This window comes from Maniola hyperantus, chromosome 19 (assembly GCF_902806685.2).
Source record: "Maniola hyperantus chromosome 19, iAphHyp1.2, whole genome shotgun sequence".
NCBI classification, from domain to species: domain Eukaryota; kingdom Metazoa; phylum Arthropoda; class Insecta; order Lepidoptera; family Nymphalidae; genus Maniola; species Maniola hyperantus.
The window spans coordinates 3,105,706-3,131,716 of NC_048554.1; the positions used below are offsets into that span (position 1 = coordinate 3,105,706).

At 36.9% G+C, this 26,011-nt stretch overlaps 2 protein-coding genes across 4 annotated transcripts in view; one reads left to right on the forward strand and one right to left on the reverse strand.

Annotated features, from left to right (window-relative positions):
- Positions 1-26,011, forward strand: part of LOC117991227 (X-ray repair cross-complementing protein 5-like) — a 39,982-nt gene that overhangs the window by 11,781 nt on the left and 2,190 nt on the right. The window contains exons 1-3 of one of the 3 annotated variants that reach the window (XM_069504898.1): positions 24,259-24,286; positions 25,272-25,579; positions 25,845-26,000. In XM_069504898.1, coding sequence (XP_069360999.1) covers positions 24,271-24,286; positions 25,272-25,579; positions 25,845-26,000 — 480 coding nt within the window. In that variant the 5' untranslated portion in view covers positions 24,259-24,270. Of the gene's footprint in view, positions 1-24,258; positions 24,287-24,518; positions 24,628-25,271; positions 25,580-25,844; positions 26,001-26,011 lie in introns of those variants that run through there. The other 2 variants (XM_034978788.2, XM_069504897.1) reach the window with 2 other exon arrangements.
- On the reverse strand, positions 8,706-17,583 carry LOC117991229 (2-phosphoxylose phosphatase 1). The gene is made up of 7 exons (XM_034978794.2): positions 17,380-17,583; positions 16,257-16,403; positions 14,943-15,081; positions 13,628-13,788; positions 13,350-13,424; positions 13,012-13,168; positions 8,706-12,413 (listed from the first exon to the last, which is right to left on the reverse strand). The coding sequence occupies exons 1-7, from the start codon at positions 17,456-17,458 to the stop codon at positions 11,252-11,254; spliced, it is 1,920 nt and encodes a 639-aa protein (XP_034834685.1). The 5' UTR covers positions 17,459-17,583; the 3' UTR covers positions 8,706-11,251.

Consider the following 26,011-nt stretch of genomic DNA (forward strand, 5'->3'; position numbering starts at 1 on the left):
AGTAAATTAGCCTTTAAATCTGGTACCAGGGCAACATCACTTATTGTTTTTACTACATCACCAGGTGTCTTAATAGAAATATTTCCTATTCCACAGCATTTAACGCTTTCACCATTTGCAACAGTTATATTTCCAGTATGCATTGACCTAATGTCCCGAAACCAATCTTTTCTGAAAGTCATATGTTTTGTAGCTCCAGAATCTACGTACCAAACATCCTTATTTGAAAAATTAGCAGTAAGTGCTGTGACCGAATCCATGACCTCATTTGTTACACTTATTTTTTCTTTATTACGTCGCTGAGGACAATCCGGGCGTTTATGCCCTGGTACGTTACAGTCATAGCAAATAATCATTTTACTTGGTTTGGGTTTCATTCCTTTGGCCTGGAAAACTGTATTTGTTGGTATGGTGTCATTTTTAGACAAGAGAGGATGTAGTTTTTATACGTTTGTGGTGAGTCATTGCTGCTGCCTTACAGAAATCTAATAGGATGCCTTATGTTCTTGGCAGTCAATACACGTCCTGATATAGCATTTGCGACGAGCTACTTAAGCCAATTTAATACGTGTTTTTCAACGGAACATTGGAAAGCAGCAAAGAGGATTCTTCAATACCTGAAGGGTACACTAGAGTATTCCTTAATATATAGGAAAACTGGAAAGCCGTTATTAGGGTATGCAGATGCTGATTGGGCCAATTGTCCAATTGATAGAAAGTCTTACACGGGCTATGTCTTTAAATTGGCTGGTGGACCAGTGTCTTGGGAATCAAAGAAACAACCAACTGTTGCTCTGTCATCCACTGAAGCTGAGTACATGGCTCTTACTGCAGCAACTAAAGAAGCCTGTTATTTACGTAAATTTATAGAGGATATTACGGGTAAAATATCTACAATTAAGATATTGTCAGATAGTCAGAGTGCACTAAACTTAGCTCACAATCCTGTGCACCATAGCAGGACGAAGCATATTGACACTCGTTTTCATTTTATACGAGAAAAAGTTAGTAATAATACAATTATTTTAGAGTACATGAAAAGTTGTGATATACCCGCAGATATTCTTACCAAACCACTGGGGCCTATCGCAACTAGTAGAATTATAGGTAGTTTAGGTCTTACTTAGTTTTTTTTTTTCTTGTGTGTTAATATGTTATGGTAAGTTTTTTTTTGTAAGACAATTTAGTTTAAAGGGGGATGTTGGAACTGGCATTAAACTAAATTGTTTATATTTAAATATATTCTTATTTTTATTTTATTTTTCTAAAATCCTTTGTTTTACGTTCGATGACTTTTTCAACTTACTTCAAATATATATCTCAAACAGGACGTCCAAGTTTTTCCTTTTACTGATATTTTTCCGATAAATTCTAAATATCCCAACAGACAGTACTTCAAAATGTTATAACTATACATAAAACTAGGTAATGCGCAGTTCCATCATTTATAAGAATTTATACTTCAGTACGCTTAGTACGAGATTTTATGTCTCACCAACGTTGATAGTATTTGAGTGTCGGAACAATTCCGCGTTATAGTAAACTGCATCTTAATAGCCTTGTTTTAAAGCTCAAGTTTGTCTACACATCTACAGCCAGCGCTCCAAGCGGAAACGTTGCGAAATTAAAATCAGTGGCATTAAATTTTTGACTTCAACTCAAGGCACTTTAGGTCCATTTTACTTTGACGTTATTGTGTTTCAACTCTCGAATTCTAGCAACGTTTGGTGAGACGTAAAATAACAAGAGCTCTGCACTCGAAGTTGTAGACGAGTATGTATACCTAGGACACACAATCCAGTCAGTAGGTCCAATTTGGAGAAAGAGGTCAGCCGCCGAATCCAACTCGGTTAGGCAGCGTTCAGGAATCTTCGAGATGTCTTCTTGTCCAAAATTCCTCAGTGCTTGAAGACCAAAGTCTTCAAACAGTGCGTGTTGCCAGTGATGATGACACGCGGATGTAGTCCCGGGCATAAACTAGTATAATAATATGTAACAGATAACTAATTGCATTATTCATGTTCCTCGAATTCCTCGCTACGCTCAGGATTCTATCGTTCAACTTTAGAATCCTTCGCTGGCTCGGAATTTAATACAAACTCTCGCGACAAAATAACAATTTTGCAGCCTTGCATTTTTGCATGATTCTGTTGGTGTTTCCATAAAAAATAAGAATAAAATAAAATTAACAACTCAAAACTAATCTTGATTTAAGTAATTTTGTTTTCATTATGTAGGTATACCAATTTGAACTTTATGTCAACCCGTATAAGTTTGAACTTAGATTGTCATCAAAAAGACTCGGCTCTACTCCACTTCGTCTGTCATGCCAGTCGTACCATACCTATTTACCTATTACCTACTATTGTCACAGAATATATTATGTATAACAGCTATTGTAACCAATTTTTGTTTCGCAGTTCTTACTTGGTTTCCGCTTAGGGTGCATGGCTTGGATGTATGGATGAACTCAAGCCGTTTAGATCCATTTTACTTTGACGTCAGTGTTTACTTGAAATCTATCAACGTTATCGAAATGTACAAACTCACGCTCAGTAAAAGCGTAACGAAACAGCAACGCGAGGCAAAACGTACCTATGTGAAATATGAATACACAATTGGTCAATGCCAAGGTTATCTGAGAACCACCTTTCTTCCACGTGATCTTGGTATGCCGATGCACGTGTTATGTACTTTAATTTCTTCCTTATTGAAAACAATTGGCGTCAAGTTTTTGCCACAAAAGTTCAAACTGCGCAGTTGAAGCTACGTATGTACGTACCTACAAAGGTAGGTGATTGTCATAGGCTATATAGGTAGGTTGGTACCTATCTACTATATTTTATCCAGGGAACATACCTAGAATAGGATGTACCAACTTATCCAGGGAAATCAAAGGATTTTTAAAAACCTAAATCTACGTGGATGAAATCGCGGGCATCATATTATTATCCTACTACATATACATATACTTCATTTATTACATACTAGCTGATGCCCGCGACTTCGTACGCGTGGAATTAGATTTTTTAAAAATCCCGTGGGAACTCTTTGATTTTCCGGAATAAAAAGTAGCCTATGTCACTCTCCAGGTCTTCATCTATACCCATGAAAAAAATCACGTCAATCCGTTGCACTGTTGCGACGTGATTGAAGGACAAACCAACAAACCAACAAACAAACACACTTTCGCATTTATATAAGGGTACGGATAACAAAATCACTATCCATAGTGATTAATATAAATGCGAAAGTGTGTTTGTTTGTTGGTTTGTCCTTCAATCACGTGGCAACGGAGCAACAGATCGATGTGATTTTTTGCATGGGTATAGCTTAAAGACCTGGAAATTGACATAGGCTACTTTTTATCCCGGAAAATTAAAGATTTCCCACGGAATTTTTGACCACCTAAATCCACGCGTACGAAGTCTCGGGTATCAGCTACAGCTATCAGCAGTGGTACATAAATATAGTAAGCGACAGGTCGAGATGGCAATCGGAGTATGAGGCGGGGGTGCCCCACACCGGATTAGCACAGGGGCTGTGCATTACTATTTAATGCGGGGTGGAGAAACTGATACAAGTTTCCGAGTGAACACCCTAGTGTGGCAGGTTTGAGGGTGGAGAAAGGAAATAACCCAATCGCTTTGTAGGAGCGTTCTCTTTAGCCTCTCTCATAGCCAGTGGCGTGCGGGTCATAGAGACATAAACACACTGCTTACCATAGTTGAAACAGCTATGCTTAAAAGTGCCGCAAATTGCTATTGCGCTGGAACTATGTCTCGATAACATCGGTATGACGTCAGCCGAAATAAAAATATACCAATCCAATCCAATCCATCAGCCTGTTTGCATCCACTGCTGGACATAGGCCTTTCCAAGAGCGCGCCACCAAACACGGTCCTCCGCTTTCCTCATCCAACCGCTCCGCACCACCTTCTTCAGGTCATCGGTCCAGCGGGCGGGCAAAAATATACCATCAGCTCGAAACTTCAGTCTAGTGCTGACGTCACTAAAATGGCGGCCACGCGCAGTAGCAATTTGCGGGACTTATACTTATCATTGACGTTCCAGTAAAATGCCTATGTCCTAACTAATGCCTCACCCTGACCTCGAACTGTTTAGACGCCACTGCTCATTTGTTATCTTACTAAACGTCATCACACTTATCTATAAGCTATATTCATCATCATCATCATCATGATCAACCCATCAACGGGTCACTACAGAGCACGGGTCTCCTCGCATAGTGGGAAGGGTTTTGGCCATAGTCTACCACGCTGGCCATGTGCGGATTGGTAGACTTCACACACCTTTGAGAACATTATGGGGAACTCTCAGGCATGCAGGTTTCCTCACGATGTTTTCCTTCACCGTTAAAGCAAATGATATTTAGTTAATTAAAACGCACATAACTCCGAAAAGTTAGAGGTGCGTGCCCGGGATCGAACCCCCGACCTCCGATTAGAAGGCGGACGTCCTAACCACTAGGCTATCACAGCTTAACTATAGCTATATTGCATAATATCAATTGAGTAGATAGATCGATTCGGTTATCGAATTTGCAATAAAGTTCTTCTTGATCACCACAATGACGCCATTTAAGCAGTGTGACGTAATATGACAGAATATTGCAAATATTCAAATTTTAACTGTAAATAAAACAATAAATATAAGTCAACGATTTTATTACAATAAGTACGTATTGCATTTGATATGTTAATAAACTTTGAGAATATAGCTGCTCCCGGCCGACAGTGGCGTCTACAGACTTTTAAGCCAGGGTAGGCATTAGTAAGGTAGGAACCTGTTTACTGGCAGATCATAATGAAAAATATGCATTGAGCTATTACAACTGGGGTACGCAGTGCATTTATGCCTCTATGACCTGCACGCCACTGCCGGCCGTACTCCTCCTTCGTAGCGACTCGTATTTACGTTATTACGTAATCCCATACAAATCCACATATAAATTTCCGTGGATATAGTATAGTTAGAACATGGCCAAATAAATAATAATAACCAGTATCTCGATATAAGTAGGTACCTATTGGAAATTGGAATTACAATTGGAATTGGCATCATAATAAATAGGTTATTATTTATTGTTAAAATGAAATGTAAATAATGAGTTCTGTAATTACGTTAGGTACTTGTAACAAACGTTTATTTATTCACAAAATTACCTAATATATGGTTTCTTAGGTAAAATTTCAATTTATCATTATTGTACTTATAGCCAAAATAAAGCTTTAATATCGCTTTATTTCTTTGTAGTTTAAAAACGAGTAGATAATATAGACTTTCTTTCGAAAATTTCCAAACCTTAAAACAGAACAAAGCTTGTGGACTAAGAGCCAGCGAGTTCGTTATTTTATCAAAGCTGGAAGTTTCTCTGCGTATTGTCCCCAACACAGGGTGGAACGAACAGCGACTATGAAGTTTGGATCATAGTGGCTTTGGGAGATAACAGGTAATGTAGGTGTACAAAATCAAAAATGTGAACTTTTAAACTTTAAGGGCGTTTGGCAAAGGGTTGCCACGACACTAAATGTCTAGGAATGCATGACGTGATTTCTAATACCTTAGTATTCATGGTGGCTTTGAGAATAACAGGTAATAAAGGTGTAAAAAATCTTACGTCAAAGTATAAAGCCTAATTTTTTTATATACTTACAGTTGTGGTCATATAATTAAGAACGATTTGTAGTTCCAGTTTTTTAAATCAATATCATGTTATGTGTGGCTGTATGTTTCTTCTTAGAAGTAATTAATTATGTTTTGACATAGCCACATAGCTCAGTAAACTGAATAAGAAATAGAGATATGAAATAGCTAAATATGATTTTTATAAATTTCATTTCTTTCTAATAGTAACGAATTTGAACACCAATGCAGCTGGACAAATAATTAAGAACGAATATTAAAATTGGTCGATGATTATTAAAGATGAAACTTAGATTAAATAAATTACATGAATGTGAAAACATGATAATTTTAAACTAAAATTAATAGTTAGTGGCAAGTCTACGGTTTTTAATTACTGCCTTACAGCGGCAAGACATTAACTCTAGTCAATTTTTTATATTTTTCAAGAGAAATTGTGATCCATCTTCTAAGAAAACGTCGTAAAGCTCTTAAATTTACACACTGTCGTTTGGGTACACTTTTCTTGCCTTCACATCAAAGATTTTAAATTGTATTTACATCTGGACTGTTATAGCTGGCCAGTCTAAGATAGAAACTGACTAGGTATGTTATGAAAAATTCCTGAACGTTGCGTGCAGTAAGTTAGCTTTAGATCATTGTGGTGATGCCGGAATGTCCAAATAACTGAAAACACGTCTTCAGCATACGATAGCATTGTTTCCTACAGTATGATTTTGTATTTGATCCATGTTTCCTTCTATCAATCTAACGGGTCCAACTCAATGACCAGAAAAACACCCTCAAATTTTCATGTTTCCTCCGCCATGATTTAATGTCACTTTGGTGTACTTAGAGTTGAATTCTTTATTCGGAGGTCGTTGTACGTATCGTTTTCCATCCGAACACACTGCGTTTATTTTTGTTTCATCTGAAAAAGTACATTTTCCACTGTCTGACAGTTCAGGTTTCATGCCTTCTTGCAAATGCGAGACGGGTTTGCCTGTGACACATCTTGAACATGGATAACTTCTTTCCTATCTTTCTGTACAACTTCTTTTCTACCAAACGTCTTCGAATAGTGCATGCCGAGATTGCTGAACGGTTGTTTTCACCAAAATATGCTCGTTAGACCCCTTGCAGGATTTTGTTTTGCCAAACGAACAATATTCCTATTATCTCGACCAGATGTCTTTCTCGGTGTAGGTACGCTCGGAATATTTAAAGTCGTTTGATACGTGTTAAAGTGGTTAACAGCATTAAAAACCTTGTTTTCGAGCATTGTAAATGATAGATTTTTATACGCCTAATTCTTCTCACCAAGTTTTATTATGATTCCCTTGTAGATTTAATACAAAATTTTATTTTTACCCATTATCTTTCTAAAGTAATCATATTTAAGATTTGCACAGCAATAAATGGCGCCAGAAATTAAATGAAAAAGACGTAGCTACAGAGTATTCAGTAAAAAAAATTGAACGAAAAAATAAACTGGTAAGCGTTCTTAATTATGTGACCAGCCAGTCAGTAGTAGTATTAGATTCAGATCTAATGTAATAAATTTATCTTTTTATTGATTATTTTGTAATGTCCATAAATCAATGCACTAATAATATGGAAACGTTTTGTGATACCACGAGATATAAAAAATAATACATGCATTAAGTTATACTAGTTTATTTCAAAAATAATAATCTTTAAATAAGCGTTCTTAATTATATGACCACAACTGTATATATATATACTTATTTATATTATATATATACTTATACTTATATATATATACTTATATATAAAAAAATTAGGCTTTATACTTTGACGTAAGATTTTTTACACCTTTATTACCTGTTATTCTCAAAGCCACCAATGATACAAACTTCACAGTCGCTGATCGCTCCTCCCTGTGTTGGGGACAATACGCAGAGACACTTTCAGCTTTTATAAAATAACGAAGGGCTAGCACGCGCTGGCTCTCTCTATTGTGACAGTACTGTACTCAAGATTACGTCTACTGTATTTATACAATTTATACCTTGTTATATAGGTACCTTACAATAAAATACTTTGTGCAGTCTTTTAATTTTTACATTAAATACGTTACAACGTAGGTAGGTACATCAAACATAGCCATTAAAACTAAACTAAGTTGAAAAGACTAAAACAGACCCTTTGCCTTAAAATACATAGAAATTGGTACTGATTCTGAGCGCAACTAAATTTTAGAGCATTCACATCCTCTTCTTACTAATATAATATGAAAAGGACAGACATGGTTTGACAGTTTTAAATTTAATTAGGAGCCGTCAAACCTCGTGACTTTAGCTGCCAGTCGCGAGCGTATCGTTTAAATTTGTAGCGTGCGCTAAAACTTAGAGTCTTTTAATGTAAAAATCATGTTCCGTCTTTTTTTAGCAATATTAAAAAGAAGAGGATGGAGATACTCTAAATTTAGTTTAGCGAAAAAAAAAACAGAATCAGCGCCATAGTCTAACTTAACAATTTAACATTATAATAATAGAATAATTTCTAGAATTAATTAATTTGATTAGTTACATCAATTTCTGCAATTTCCCTAGAGGCCCTCATCTGATAATCTAACCCGAAAATTATTGGTCCAAACGCACTTACGCTGCGATGCGCAACGCGCTTTGCTTCATACAAACACATAATAAAAACTATAGGTAATTGCCGCGCCGCGTCGCTCAAATGCGCTTTCATACAAACTCATCCATACTAATATTATAAATTCGAACGCGTGTCTATCTATCTGCTAGCTTTACACGGCCCAAAAGTTTAACCGATTTGACGAAATTTAGTAGAGTTTACAGCTTACAGCTACGGCTACTTTTTATCCCGGAAAATCCCAAGTTCCCACGGGATTTTTAAAAATCCAAATCCACGCGAAGTCGCGGGCATCGTCTAGTATAAACTATATTTAACGTGGTGCGTCGCGTCGCGTAGCGCAGCGTAGGTAAGTGCGTTTGGACCTTAACTTGTTTGCTTTCAGTTTACCAACTAAAATAATATTGTGGCTACATAATCTAAATAAAATACAAAAATAAAAACTTTCAGTGTAATTTTTCTTAACATTAACTTGATGATATTAACAATGAGATCGATATAATAATTAATATTGCATCATCAAAATGGTAGGTGTTACTTAAGTAAAATTAAATTAATAAATAAACAAGAGACATGAGATCTTGTACGATTAGTTATGAAAAATTATTGATATGAATTTGTTATATTGACTTAAAATAATGCTTGTATAGAGATGCTATATAAATATAATGTGTAAATCAGTCTAAAAATTTTGCGCTTTTCAATAAAACTTAAGTACGCTTTACTACTAAATATAATAGCAAACATTTTAAAGCTCAAATGGAACGCAGCTATCTTGAACTTATATGGCACGTAACATTTTAAGTGTTTTGTAAATTTAAATAATACCTAAAAATAATTATAAAGGGGGAGCTCTAGGCCTCTTTTTCAAAATTAACCATTTTTTATGGTTTGATTCAAGCTGATTTTTTGATATGTACCATACTTATAAGGTTTCGATATGTCTTATTCAATACAGTGAAATTAAATATTAAATTAATTCGAACATTCATTAGGTTTTTTATCACAAATAATTAATCTCTTCCGATAAAAAATCATTAAATAAATAAAATTGTAGCAAACATCAAATAATCTTCTAAAATATGTTAGTGATATGATAGTTTCGTTTACGAAGATATAAAACAAAAGGTACAGAAAACCTAACAACGTTTATAATTTTATATCTCTACATAGTATAAAATAAAGTCGCTTCCCGCATCTGTATGTATGTATGTATGTATGTATGTATGTATGAACGCGTAGATCTTTTAAACTACGCGACGGATTTTAATGCGGTTTTCACCAATAGATAGAGGATTCAAGGGGAAGGTTTATAGCTATAGTTTAATTCTCAAAAAATTAGGGATCCCTAGAGAAATTAAAATAAAGTGAATTAGGTCGGAAAAATATCCTCTCATTTGAGATTTTCCGAGGCATGACACCTCAATGACACCACATTAGTATCTACATTGCACCCATGCGAAGCCGGGGCGGGTCGCTAGTTATGTATAATTGATTAAATTTAAAATATTAGTGTAAAATTAATTTAACCCGTAGATAGTGATACATATGTTTTTGATAAGAGAAACGTATGGCCTGTTTGTGACAATGCATATCAATCAAAATGCAGTCACTGAAAATCAGCGTTGGGACGTCTGGTAACTGAGATATTCGCCATAGAGGTTTGTGTCTGAGGGGCCCGACGTCTCAACACAAGCTGAGTGGCCTACTTGTTCGAGGTGTTGAACTGCTGTACAGGATGATTTTGCCTACACCATGTACATATGATAGCTCAAATAATTTTTTTTAAATATTAGCCATGTTAAATGACTAATATTCCCCTTTCCTTTCCAACTAAGCGTCAAACTTGTGCTAGGAGTAGGTACGACAATAGTGCAACGGGCGGGGGTTTGAACCGTCGTCGACCTTTTGGTTTTCAGTCCACTCCTTTACCGGTTCAGCTATTGAGGCTCTAAACATTATTCTATTCTAATCGATTTCGATTGTTAAACACCGTTCAGCCAAGTCGGTAGCTGGATGGATGACCGACTTTGGAAGTCTGAAATATGCTTTTACGTTTCCTCTATGCCTCGGAGTGCACATTAGAACTTCGCTCCTAGTTATTGACTATTTCTGACATCTGATAAATATGTTTAGTTAACCAATCAGATTTTTGATAAAATTATATTTCAATAACGTGATTGGTCTATTAACACATTTCCGCTCCGCTCTGCTTCAGTGGGCAGACACCCTAAGGAACGTTTCTACTGAAGCGGAGCAGAGACGTGTTTTCGTCCAATCAGATTACCTACTCATATAACAATAAACTAATTATTAATCTATTGAACACGCCCCCGCTCTGCTTCGCTTCAGGGGAAATGCACCCTAAAAGTTATCTATATATATAAAAGGAAAAGGTGACTGACTGACTGACTGACGACTGATCTATCAACGCACAGCTCAAACTACTGGACGGATCGGGCTGAAATTTGGCATGCAGATAGCTATTATGACGGAGGCATCCGAGAAGAAAGGATTTTTGAAAATTCAACTCCTAAGGGTGTGAAATAGGGTTTTGAAATTTTGTAGTCCACGCGGACGAAGTCGCGAGCATAAGCTAGTTTAAGTATAAGTATCTTCTCGGTCTGTGATTGCCTAGTGGTTAGGACGTCCGCCTTCTAATCGGAGGTCGGGGGTTCCATCCCAGGCACGCACCTCTAACTTTTCGGAGTTATGTGCGTTTTAAGTAATTAAATATCACTCGCTTTAACGGTGAAGGGAAACATCGTGAGGAAACCTGCATGCTTGTGAGTTCTCCATAATGTTCTCAAAGGTGTGTAAAGTCTACCAATCCGCTCTTGGCCAGCGTGGTTGTCTATGGCCCAAACCCTTCTCACTCTGAGAGGAGACCCGTGCTCTGTAGTGAGCCGGCTATGGGTTGATCATGATGATGATGATGATGATGATGATCTTCTCGGCCTAGACTTTCATGTTTTAAATTTGTCTAAAACACATGATTACCATTCCCGTAAGTGGCGCAGGCGTCTTTAAAATTGCTAACATTGAAACCCGCAAAATAATCATCATGTATAAACCTAACTATACTCTCTATCGGACATAGATATGTATTGTACACTTTCATATCATCTATAGCGTCTAGGACCTTCATCATAACATTCTGTCTGTTTTTACAAAAACTTAGCTTATTCGTCACATCTTCGCCATTGTAAATAACGCGAAAGTAGAAATCTTGAGCTACCGCCCTACGTTTTGTAAATTTAAACTCGTCTCTCAAATCCCTTTTTCTGTAAACCTCGAAAATCATTCGCGAAGCATACTGTATATTGTAATGCTGATAACTACTTAGCCCTAACGCTAAAATTAACGCTTGCAGCGTTTTATCATGACCAGAATAAATAACTAATTTTGGTTTATTCTCAGATATAATGCGTATCATATTCTGAACTATATTGTGTATGAGGCCGTAAGCTATTAGCAAACCGCGTCGCCTGTTGTGTATATTCTTTATTTCTTGTTTGTAACTCCATTCTAAGTACGCGAAAACCGACATAATATGATCTTTTTTTATACAAAACTCTTCAGTGTTCTCTGGTGTTGGTTCCTTATAATCTTCATCGAAATCTGTATCCATTCTGGCGTCGTTTGGAAAGTTAAAATCTTGGTCCAAATTCTTTTTGACTATAACCACGTCGTCATACGAGTCAATGTTATCCATATATCTCTGTTGGTAGTATAAAAGCTTTTCTCTTTCCATTTGTGCGTCGAAATCTAACGCAGGTTTTTTATCGTACCTCCCGATAATATCTCTAGCTTTCCTACCGATTTCGTTGTTAAAATCTAACTGGTTAATATAATCCAACTCCATGTTTAGAGTATCAATGTCTATATCTAAAAGATTCCTTTTCGGGACGGTGTCTGTACGGAATTTCTTTTTTTTATTGTTAAGCGATAGTTTTTTGGTTTTCTTTGGTTTTTCAGTGCAAGGTAGTGGTGCGTCGTGGCACATGTAAGCTAGTAAAGCGTCCCTGACTACGTCCGCGTCGGTGTACTCCTGAGATTCGAATAATACTTTGGACAGTTTTTTTATCAATTCCTTTACGGCTGGGTGGGATTCTAGGCGGTGTTTTGCTTGTAAACTGATTTTTCTGGAAATAGAAAATTAATTTTAAGTTTATAATAGAACGAAGTATATTTTACACTGAGAATTCGTGTCCTATGAAATCTCCTGCAGCATTGTAACTTAACGGCTTAAGACCGTACAACACGATCAAAACAATTGGGTATTTTCCTACTTTTGAATTTGATAAATATTATTACTTTATTATAAACTAGGATAAAAATAATGACGTACCTACGCTGAAAAAAATATAAATATATTAAAATCCAACAAAGATTTACAAAGTTACAGACATTTTAATTTTGGAGTGAGAGGGTCTTCTATCCCTTTCTCGCAAAACGAAAATTTGTATGAAACCGCACGAAGCTACTATGGCATTAGTAAGGTCTAATCAGAAATATTTAAATGCTTATAACTTTTTTGTTATTTGATCGATTTAATTAGTTTTTTCAGTTTATGTCATTATTTTTATCCTAGTTTATAATAAAGTGATAAAAAAAATTGGAGTCAAATACCCAATTATAAAGTTTTAGCAAAACAGTTTTTGCAGGGAAAAATCGGATAGGCGCTCTATGTCTCCGATTGGAAAAAGTATGTCCTCTTGTGCAATAGGTGGGAGCACTCACTTAGCTAGAGCGTGTTGCGCTTGGCAGGCGCAGTGTCTGAAGCAGAAGGACACACTGTGCGCTTCCTTGGCGGCGGCGGCTGAGCGCGTGCTGCCCCAGGCCAGCGCTTGTGCCGACTGGAATGTCCGTCTGTAGCGAGTGCTGTACACTACACCTCCTAAACAAACACATTTCAAGATTTATACAAATAAAATTTTACGCTCGCTACGCTCATGCTTTCAGATTGAGCTTGTTACTTTCATGATTTTTTATTTTCTATGCATTATTTTTATTAGTAGTAGGTTACTTCCTTTAAAGCTTGCCTGCTATAACTAAAAGTTGAAAATTGAAAATGTTACCCATTTCCCGCTTTCCAGTTAGGTCCATATTTTCCATTCCCAACTTATCGCCATAGGCTTCCCGAATGATGTTTCCTAAAACAACAACCTTTCATTTTATCAACCATCTTTACATTGAAATACTTGGTATGTAATAAACCTGATTTTTGTTAATTTTGTCAAAACTGCTGAAGCAATTTTTATGACATTTAAATAAACGGTAAACCATTCGAATAATAAATGCTTAACACAAAATAGCTCGCGTTAAACACGAACTCCTCGTAACTGAGAACACTTACCAACAGTGACCATCTGTAGTACGCCAGTCGGTGTGAGTTGCCCCAGAGCACAATGCGTTGCAGCGGCGCGGGGCAAAGAAGGGAAGTTGTGGAATGGCCCCGGGGCCGCCACCCACCACGCGCGCCCCGATGCGCTCGCATTTAGCACGAACTCCTCGTAACTACAAAAAAAAATACTAAAAAACCCACTTCCCAAACTACCACAAAGTGAAAAATAACTTTTGTTTCTACACGTGTATGTATGTTGAAGTCGGGCGAGCTTTAGGCTTTGATTTCTAGTTCCTTTATTATGCTCGCCCGACTTCATACAAAAAAAATTGCAAATCGGTCCAGAAACCTCGAAAAAGTCGCTGTACATACATTTAAAGAAAAAACATTATGGCCGAATTGAGAGTCACCTCCTTTTTGGAAGTCGGTTAAAAATACATGAAATTATAAGAATGTTGTCCTGACCGAATTTGTATTTTTTTTTTTTTTTATTCAAGTACAAGTTAACCCTTGACTGCAATCTCACCTGATGGTAAGTGACGATGCAGTCTAAGGTGGGAGCGGGTTAACCTGGAAGGAGTATGGCAGTTGTTACTAAACCCATACACCTTTGGTTTCTACACGGCATCGTACCGGAACGCTAAATCGCTTGGTGGCACGGCTTTGCCGGTAGGGTGGTAACTAGCCACGGCCGAGGCCTCCCACCAGACGAAAAGTTTCTTTTGTCCTACTTATCAAACGGTCACAAATTTTATGCGTCAAATAATGAATGTAAGAATCGGCAAGAACGATTATGACAAAAACTTCGTGCATAAAAGCGCACTTTAATCTTCATTGTCACAGAGAATTCAACCTCAAGAGTACGCTTATACAAGGTTTTGCATGAAAACAAAATCGTAAAATGTTGGTGAGGGACAGGGGAGAATGCTTTATTGTGATTGGTGGACTCAAAACTCACGTAATCAAGACAATGTGCGGAATGAGGGTACTGAACGGGCGTGGGCCAATTTTTATGCTAAGCAACTGCCTAAGCTTAGCGATCGCGGGTGACCTTGTCTTCCTATATTCATACAAATAAACTATTTCATTTCATTCCAGCTATTAGGCGTCTATAGGTGGTGGTCTGTGATGTGTACCAACTCCCTTCGGCGGTGATCCCAATTGATTACAACATGGTGTTATTCAAGGGGTGGATCAACAAATTCCTAAAAGGCTGGCAACGCATTGGCGGTTTTTTTGGGCTGCAAATGTTCATGGGCGTCGGTTACCACTTAGCATCGGGTAACCCACCTGGTCGCTATTTTTTTTAATAGGTATAGGAGTAAACCTTTTGAGCATAGGCGAGACAGGCACAGTGTCGCAGGGGAGCTTGTCGCCGCCTCTGAGATGAGTCAAAGGGCCGCGGTCGCCGTGTCTTGTCACCACTAATACTCCTTGCAACAGCCAAGTGTCTGAGTCCACGGCAGCTGGGAATTAGAACAAAATTAGTTACACATACTTAATTAACAGGGCTAAATCTAGTGCTATCCTTTTCCGCAAGCAAAATCTTGAAAGGGATAGCAATAGATTTAGATGTGTCATTTAGTTTAGAGATTGTGTACAACGGAATGAGCCACAATCATTGTACAAAAGAAATGAAACGAAATATGCTTGTGGTTAATTTTTTTCGTAATAATCATAGTTCAGCAGGAAATCTTATCTACGCCGTCAATTTTTATTACGTACATTAATCATTATCATTTAATAAATAACAGCCCAAATTATGCACCGGACATTTAGATCAGTCGAATATTATCAGAATTTGGTGTGTGTGGGAGTTTATTAGTAGGAGGAAAATTTAGGATTTCGTCATTTCCAAATTTTTTCTGGTGTGGACTAGTGGGAAGCTTCGGCCGTGGCGTGGCTAGATACCACCCTGCTGGCAAAGCCGTGCCGCCAAGCGATGTAGCGTTCCGGTACGATACCGTGCAGAAACCAAATAAACTCAAATCAAATCATTTATTCAGATTATTGTAATACACTTTCTGATTTTTACTTGCTGAATTTGCAATACAATGATACAGTCATAGTTAATATGTCAACTTAATAAAACTAAGGGTTCCAAACTGCCATACCCCTTCCAGGTTAGCCGCTTACATCTTAGACTGCATCATCACAACACTTACCACCAGGTGAGATTGCAGTAAAGGGCTAATTTGTATTTGAATTTTTTTTTTAAATGTGTTAATTTTTTTTATTTCCCTGACTAGCTGATGCCAGCGACTTTGTCCGCATGGAATTCGGTTTTTTAAAAATCCTGTGGGAACTCTTTGATTTTCTGGGATAAAAAGAAGCCTATGTCACTCTCCTGATCTTTATTTATACCCATGCAAAAAATCACGTCAACCCGTTGCAACGTGATTGAAGGACAAACCAACAAACAAACACACTTTCGCATTTATAATAAGGGTACTGATTGGCAAATGCTTGACCACGATCACACCTGATGGAAGGTGATGATGAGGCCTAAGATGAGACGCGTTAAACTAGAAGATGCTTATTCACTCTTGTTTTAAAGATACCCGGGTTGTAATTGGTAGGAAACACAGATTAGTGGAAGAGTATTCCAAACCAACTTTAAGCAACAACCAGCCACAATTACCTTCTGATCCTCGGACAATGCTGTCAGGAGGGTTGCATGCTCGCAGGAACAGCTTTCTGTACTTGGAGTCAGTTTTAGATACATATTGGTGCTGAGTTATCTTCAGTGCTACTGTATCTTCCTCTACTGACATGTACTTGTATACAACTGTGAAAAAAGGCAGTTATTTTTCACAAGAAACAACAATCTTATTTTGCTAATCCATATCCATTCCATTAATAGCAATACTAAAGCAGACAAACAGACAGACACTTTCTCATTTATAGTAAACTAGCTTATGCTAACGACTTCGCCCGCGTGGACTATACAAATTTCAAACCCCTATTTCAACCCCTTAGGTGTTGAATTTTCAAAAATCCTTTCTTAGCGGATGCCCGCATCATAATAGCTATCAGCATGCAAAATTTCAGCCCGATCCGTCTAGTAGTTTGACCTCTGTGTTGATAGATCAGTCAGTCAGTCAGTCACCTTTTCCTTTTATATATTTAGATGAGAAAGTGTGTCTGTCTGTCTGCTAGCTTTTCCAGCCCAAAAGTATAACCGAATTTGATGAAATTCGGGACAGAGTTAGCTTACATCCTGGGGATGGGCATACTTTTTACCCTGAAAAATCAAAGAGATTCTTCAAATCAAAATCAAAGGGATTCTTAGAGGGCCATCTGCTTAACCGATTTATATGAAACTAGGATGCCCGCGACTTCATCCACATGGATCTAGGTTTTTAAAAATCCCATGGGAACTCTTTGATTTTTCAGGATCATGTCCTTCCCCGGGATGCTATCTCTGTACCAAATTTCATCAAAATCGGTTAAGCGTGGGAGCCGTGAAAAGCTAACAGACAGAAAGAGACACTTTCGCATTTATAATATCAGTATGGATTATTAAATAGTAAATTGTTCAACAAGGGCATAAAAAAGCCATTTTATCCGAGTTTAAGTAAAGGATAAAGTTTTATGGCCGAGTTATGCACTCTGCGTTTCACTTCGATCGTGGAAATGAAACAATAATATTATTATAACGACCACTAAATCTCACAGGAAACAAAGTGTTTATGAGTAAGTATGTATACTACCTACTTAACTAAAAACAGTATTATAGTTTTACTTACCAGTTATACACTTACCAGTTATAAGAAAGCAAATCCAAACACTCATGCCAAGATAGCAGTAAAATGCTCGATGTTGGAACGAAAACTTCATCATTTCTTATTTCTCACACTTGCTCTCACATCACTACTCACCAGAAATCATATTTTTATTAGCATTATAGCCCTGTTTTAGTGATATTATTTTTATTTAACACTTCAATAGCCGACTTTTAATTCAAAATTCATGTATCGCATCGTTCTTGGTTTTCATTATTGATCAACAAATAAACGTCAACCACCTACCAAAAGACGTCAACTGTCAGCATATTATTGATAACGTTCCATCATTCCATAGGTAATGGTTCCATATCTATGCCACATCCGGTGGACTGACCGCCAAGGTATATATACCGCAAGGTATACCGCCAATATTCTTGATGATTGAAAAAATTTCGAACTATTTTTTTTTTTTTTTTTTTTTTTTTCTTCTGGCTTTACACAGATTAGCCAATGTCAGGTTTGTTATTTATTAAAGTTAAGGAAACTATGGATAAAATTGAAAAATCGGGATTTGGAATTTGAAAGGAAAAGGATAAGGTTTTCACTAATCTAATAATAATATACCCACATTTATACTATAACTTGATATCATTTTTTTCTAGGAACAAAGCTAGAACTTTATAAATATTTGAAGAATTAGTATATAATAAACAAACTATAGATGTAGGAAATGGTATATGCAATGATTCGAGATGAGCAAGAAAGGCAGACCGATCATACAAAGTGCATGCAAAGAAAATATGGTTCAAGTCCCCATACTCCCCACAGGAACAGTAAGGATCGGGAACAATTTTCATCTTGTACAAATGGGCTGGTGTACAAACATGACCCAAGCGTATTCTACACAGAACAGAGGTGACAGTTTTGGAGAAAACTAATCGACTAAACCATGGTTTTAACGGAATGGACGTCTGAATTTTTCTATAATGTTTACCTACTGAACTATCGTTATTCCATACCCCATTCCAGGTTTCATACAAATATACTTTGGATAAATTTATCAGGTCAGAACAATAATTGGTGTATGGGACAGTATCTCCAATGCGTATAGCCTCATTTGCCAATTGATCAGCTCTTTCATTTCCGAGAATGCCCACATGGCTTGGTACCCAAGCTAGGACAACATCGCAATTTCTCTGTGAACATTTATATAAAAGATCTCTAATCCCAAAAACAATTGGAGACTGTTTATGGGATTTGAATGGAAATCTATTAATAGCTTCTAAAACACTGCGGGAATCAGAAAATATTATGGTTTTCGGTATCTTTAAAATTAAAATATATTCCAAAGCTTTAAGTAAACCATAACATTCACCGGTGTAAACGGAAGTTTCAGGTGGAAGTTTAATTTGTTGTATACCTTTATATTGTGAATGATATACCCCAACCCCAACACAACTCTTATCCTCATGCTTAGAAGCATCTGTGAACACATAGTGCCTGTCGGGCCATTTATTATTGACGATGTTAGTAAATTCCTGTTTTGGATTAAGGTTATCTTTTAATTTTAATCCTATATCGAATTTAATTTGCGGGACAGCAATAAGGCTTTTGTAGTTATGCTGGTATAGAGGAAGAGTAATACTTCGATGGGTGGGAGCTCCCAAACTTTCATATTTTCTAAGACTTTTTACAAGACATGGAGAGTCTTTATGGGTCCAGTAATTGCAGTTATCAACCTGATATGCAAGTTGTCGTACTTTTGGAAATAACGGATGGGAACTTAGCTCTAATGTACGAAAAAAGTATTTATCACAGAGGAATTGTCTTCTCATATATAAGGGCGGATCACAACATTCTACCTGAAGACAATTTGTCGGAGCCGATTTCATCGCACCTGTAACTAACCTCAAAGCCTTTGACTGGATCATATCCAGCTTTTTAGCTGCAGTTGTATTACCAGGGTGTAACAAGAATGTTCCATAGTCTAAAACACTTCTTATTAAAGCATTATATAACAATCTCATTGTAAAAGGGTGTGCACCCCACCATACTCCTGTAAGGCACCTTAGAATATTCAAATTTCGCTCACACCTTAATGAAACATATTCAAAATGAGGAACTCCAGTAAGTTTAGAATCTAATATTACGCCTAAAAATTTTGTCTTATCTTTAACTGCTAGCGGAATACCATTGTAATTAATATGAAGAGATGGGAGATTTCGCTTTCGAGAAAATACTACAACAGAGCTTTTAGATGGTGACAAATCTAGCCCATTATTATATAACCAACACTTTAAAGTATTTAACGCTAAAGTTAACAATTCACTAATATTATCCAAAGATGGCCCAGCAACATATAAAAGCAAATCATCTGCATATTGAAGCACATTTGCATATCTGTTAACAGAAATGTCCAAATCGTAAGTATAAATGTTATATAATATAGGGCTCAAAACAGAGCCTTGTGGCAAACCCTTCCACACAGTTCTATATATAATTTCACTATCAGACGAATCTAACGAATACTTTATATATCTTTCGTACAACATATTTACAATAAAATTAATTAATAAATTAGGAATATTCAGGGCTAGCAATTTATTTTTTAAAATCGAGATATTTACATTATCATAGGCGGCATTTATGTCTAGGAAGGCAGCAACCAAAGACTCATTTTTAGAGAAACTTAGTCTTATGTCTGTGGTAAGAACGCTCAAGCTGTCAAGGGTACATTTACCTTTCCTAAAACCAAACTGGTTTCTTGATAATAATGTATTATGTTCTAAAAACCATTCCAGCCTGATTTTAATGAGGTGTTCAGCAGTTTTAGCTAATACCGACGATAATGCTATTGGCCTATACGATGTTGGATCTGAACTCGGTTTATTCGGCTTCTGTAATAAGATCAAAGTTTGGGACCTCCAGGATTCGGGGACGATACCCGCCATCATAACGTTGTTGATCAAAGAAAGGTAGTACCTGAGGATGTTGTCGTCAAGGTTCGATAAGAAGGAATAAGGAATCCCGTCTTCCCCTGGTGCAGAATCCTTAGTCGATGACAGTACGCCTTTCAATTCGTTAAGTGTAAATGGCGAATTCAAATCTACATTATTATAATTATCATTAGATACTATTAGGGGCGTTGAGGCCATAGGACATTCAGGTACATAAGGAGGACCCAAACGATCCATGATTTGCTCTGCTAGAGCTGGAGATATTTTATTCTGTTGTGAATCTTTAAATGCAGATCTAAACCTTCTTATATTTTGCCAAACAATTGAAGGTGAAACATTAGGATTCAAGGATTTACAAAACCTGTGCCATCCTTCATATTTCTTTATCCTAAGTAGCTCCTTAGTGGTATTGGCAATTTTTAAGTAATTATCAAAATTTTCTTCCGTCATATTTTGACAAAATTGTTTTTCTGCTTCTTTCCTTTCTTTAACAGCATTAGTGCACTCTACATCCCACCATGGTGGAGATGGAATAAATTCCATGCACTCACCCCTTTTTACTGGAAAAGTTTCATCTGCAGCTTCAATTAAAGCTGCAGATAAAGCTTGTGAGGATTCTAATATATTCAAATGACTAATTTCAGTTAAATTATTGATTTTCTTTTCAACGGCTGCACTATACAAACTCCATTTTGCATCTGTCAGTTTATGTTTTAAACGTGGCTGTCTTACATGTTTTGGAGGTTTATCAAAAGGGAAAGTAATAATTAGAGGGTAGTGATCACTACCACCAGTAGATTCAGCTGTTGACCAGGTGAGAGATGAAGCTAGATCAGGAGTGCAAATGGACAAATCTGGAGCACTAGGTGTCCGTGCCAACCGTGTTGGAGACCCAGTATTTAGAATGCACAAGTTATGGGAGCTTATTAAATCTAACAACTTTTCTCCATAGAAGGTTGTTGAGGAACATCCCCATAATTCGTGATGAGAGTTAAAATCCCCTAAACATAAAAATGGTTTCGGTAAAAAATTTAAAATTTCATTAATTTCATTAAATATTTCATTATTAGGACGAGAGAAATATATAGATACATAACATATACTATTTACAATAACTGCAATAACAGATAAGTTATCGCTATGTACAGGAAGAGTGATAGGTGTAAATGTCAGAGTATTTTTGATGAGTATGGCCACCCCGCCATACCCATCAGGTCTGTCTTCTCTGAGACAAACATACCCCGGCATTTTGAACAAAAATTCCCTTCTCAACCATGTCTCTTGGAGACAGATAAGAAAGGGGTCATGTTTATTAATAAAATATATTAAGTCTTGTTTTCTATTGTTGAGGCTCAGGCAATTCCACTGAATCACTCTGGCTCTGTGATCCATTATTATTAGATATTTGATATAAGGCTTCAATTACTGTGGCAACGTGGGACGGTGTAACTATATTTGATTGTGATAATAATTGAATTAATATTTTAATAATGTCTGCCATGTTCATGTTATTTTCAGAACTATTATTATTAAAATTAAACTTTTGTTTAGGTAAAACAGGATCTCTTATTATTTCTGAGTGGGCAAAGCGGTCATAGCCTTTGCTATGCTTTGAGGGTGATCTTGGCTTTATAAAGACTGTTTTTTTATACGAATTCGGCACTGAATTTGAAGTAGATGGAAGTTTAGATTTTTGGGGACCATGTATATCTTGTGATGAAGAGGATGGCACAGGCGTTGAAACCAAAGCTTCGGCATATGACATGTTTGCAACTGGTGGATGTATTTTAATTGCTTCAATATACGAAATACAACTTTTGCTCATGGTTTCTTTTATCGCTCTCTGTCTGTTATGCTCTAAGCATTTTTTATTTATGGCTTGATGGGAACCTTTGCATAGGCAACATCGGTAATACTCTTCCTCTACCTGACAAGTGTCGCCAGAATGCCCTTGGCTACATTTATAACACTTTGGCACTGACCGGCACTGATTTTTGACATGTCCAAAACGGCAACACTGGTAGCATTGCACAGTGGGGTAAATGTATAACTCTACAGGTAAAGCAGTGTAGCACATATATACCCGGGTAGGCAGTATTTGCCCATCAAAAGTAACTATTACCGTCCCCGTGTTAATGAATTGGTTTACATCATTCACTACAATTTTTCTTTTCATCCTCCTGATTTTAATGATTGGTCCGCAACCAAGTGGAACACTCATGTTGAGTAAGACTTCCTCTTCGGACCAATCATTAGGGACACCTTTTACCACACCCATGCGAGTAACATTAAATGTGGGTATAAACGCCCTGTATTTTGCGGGTTCAAGTATTGGGTTTGTTAAAAAATTGTTGGCATCCAAGTAGGTAGAAAACGCCATACTGATGCGATTTCTACCTACACGTTTTACGCTTCCGTTCACAACACCACTAAATTTGTTATTTTTCAAAAATCTACCAAAAGTTATTGGATGTAGAGTTGTTGAGCTATCACTTTTTTCAATTTCTTTTTGTACATGTATTACGTATGGGGCATTGTCGGATTGTTGATAATAAGCACGACCAATTGGCACACGCTTTGGCAGTGAAGATTGACTACTATTATCGGTGGGATTTGTGGATTCAGTTTGTGGATTTGGGTAAGGGGCATTCTGAACTTTATTATTGTCAGGTTCACTCTTGCATTCACAACTGTACCTTTCTCTTCCATCTCGACTTTTTGTTTTCCTTTTTCTTTTGTTACAGGTCATACAAATGCGTGAAAATATTTTTCTTTTCAACGGTTGGTCGGCATTGGACACAACGGACACGTCAGTGTCCATTGACGACTCGACCGCTGCAATTAATACGTCCATTTTTGATGTAATATTCAGCGATCCTGGGGGATCTGACCCCCCGGGATCGGGAGGCCGACTTTCCATAAGTTTGAAATGTAAAGTATACTAAATTTAAAAACTTACCTATATATACAGCTAACTACTATGAAAATGTCACTAAAACTACAATATTAACAGTATAAAACAACACCAATCCTTTTCCAAATTGAATTTACAAATTAATAAAATCAAAGCACGAAAATTTCACGTCCGCCAAGTACGAAGTTTCCCGCCCTTTTTTTCAATTTCGAACTATTATTCTGGGGAATAATTATTATACTTCCGCCGTAGACCGCATTCCATAAGAAAATTGTTGGCTCCACTATAGAAGCGTCACCACTATTTTGATAAAAGGGGGGATGGAGGAAGGTAGGGGAGGTGCTGCTGAAACTCTAGTCAAAATTTCAGAGTTAGGAAACCATTTTTTTTCTTAGATCACTTCTTTTTTTTTCTATGAATTTTTAAAAATCTCATTTTGAGGTTATGTTTTTGTATATTTTTTTTTGATATCATGAACCTCATTTATGGAAGGGGAGAGGGAAAAGACCCCACACCATAGTGGGTGGGCTCTTCTCGTTGATCGGGCCCCCGTCGATGGAGCCCCGCTTCGTGGAGCTTCTTTTTTGCAGGTTTCCACTATGGTAGGAGGTCTCTCTCATCCCCCCCGCTCCCACCATCAAGAGCGAGTGAAGCGAGCTGGGGACTTGGGGCACTCCGACTTGGATGGGTTAGGTTACAAGGGGATGGGGAATACAATGACGCCCAGAATTCTCAAAGTTTGTTTTGCAACTAAAGTTGTATTCCTTGAAAAAAATCGGTTACATAATAAGGGACAAAAATAGGTTAGCTGCGTCTCTGTTTATCACATTAGTAACTTTATCTATGTTCTCTTTTTAGTGTGAATGAGAAAGCAAACGTTCCTTTGTCTAGATTTTTTACTCCGTCTACGTGGGATATGGATGGGATATGACAACACTTGCACTGTCACCACAGAAGAGGTACCTATATATGAGGTATAATTATGCTGTCAATGTATCAAATGTCAAACATTCTGCTTTTTAGGGTTCCGTATCGAATGGTATAATAGGAACCCTTATGATGCAACTCTCTGGTTGTCACAGCTGCTTATAAAAATCTCTTTTTGTAATAAGTAGGTACTAAATTAATTAAGATATTTAATTAAAAATTAATTGAGATGATATATTTACTCAGTAAAATTCAGTATGAATTATATTTATTAGGTCTGTCAATATAGGTAGATACCTAACAGTTTTAAATATTATGGAATCAACTAGAAGTCGTGTGACATCAATAAAATAGTTCTGCGAACATCTAAATATTATATGAAAGGAGAAGCTGACTGACAGATCTATCAACGCACAGCTCAAACTTCTCGACAGTTCGGGCTGGGCATTCAGATACAAGTAAGCCCTTAATTCTAATCTCACCGTGGTAAGTGATGATGTACTATAACGTAAACAATAGACATCCGCAAAGAAAGGATTTTTAAGGAGATAAAATAATTGGGGTTTGAAATTTGTGTTGTCCACGCGGACGAAGTCACGAGTCACATTAGACAAAGACGTAATCCAGTTTAAAATCTGAATAATATGTTTTCTGCTATGTGCACACAGCACAGTCCCGTGTGTATTACTAAACTCTACTGTATGACAGTTTTGTAAAGTAGCAGAAAACAGAATAGTGTATAAATAATGGTAAACAATCAATTTTAGGTGTAATTACAATCAAAATATAAAAAAATAAAGTATCAGACGTACGTATGTACGTAAGTACGTATGTTTATTTATGTAATGTTGTAATGTATGTATGTTTATTTGTAGTTATAGGGGAGTCTTAATTTTTTTTGTATATTTGGTCCATTTTCAGTCATAGATAGACTAAGAACTACGGAACCCTCGAGGTAAGTCTGACTCGCACTTGGCTGGTTTTCTTCAAACTCTAAACTTGTCGCAACTTGAATCGAGCAACAGAATTTTCTTCTATTATTTCAGATCAAAATTCCATTTTAAAAAATAAAAATAGATTTCAAGTGCCTTATTTACCTCAAGACGTGCTCAAGACCTCTCAACTTTCAGAAACAGCGATGGCTCCAACAAAAATTGATCAAGGTACAATAATAATACTGGACATCGGCAAGAATGCATCGGTACCAGAAGAAAAGAATGGGCAAAGCTTCTTCGAAAAGGCGAAGGAATGCGCTGGTCGCATCATAGAACGCAAGATTATCAGCCAAGGCAAGAATTTGGTGGGAATAATATTGCTAGGAGCTAAGACAACTAACAATAGTTTGGCTGAACTGGCACCAGGTACTTGCAGGCATATTGAAATATTGGAAGAGCTGCAGTATCCTACTTGGTCGATGATACGCAAACTTCCTGATAAGGTAATGTGTTCAATAACTAAAAACGGTTGCCCGTCTTGCCATTTAAATGCTACATTGCATGGATAAATTGAAACATTAAAAATATAAATGTAAACTCTGCTGTTATATTTTTCAAGTATTAGATACGTACCTGTAGTACGCAATAGGTCGAAACGCCAATCGGGGAGGGAACTCGCCCGCACCAGGTTAATGGGGGGATGCTAGAGTCCCTCTGCCTCATACCCTGATTGCTATTGCCTGTTAGTAACAATTGTTTAATTTTCAGGCTTCAAAATCAAAAGGAAATTGGTTTGATGCACTTTTAGTTGCAGCTGAACATTTAAAAAATGGAGTGCCCGCCACGAAAATTGCACAGAAAAAAATAATATTGATGACAAACTTTCAAGCACCTTCTGAGATGGAGGATAGTCAAGTAAAACAGGTAAATTACAT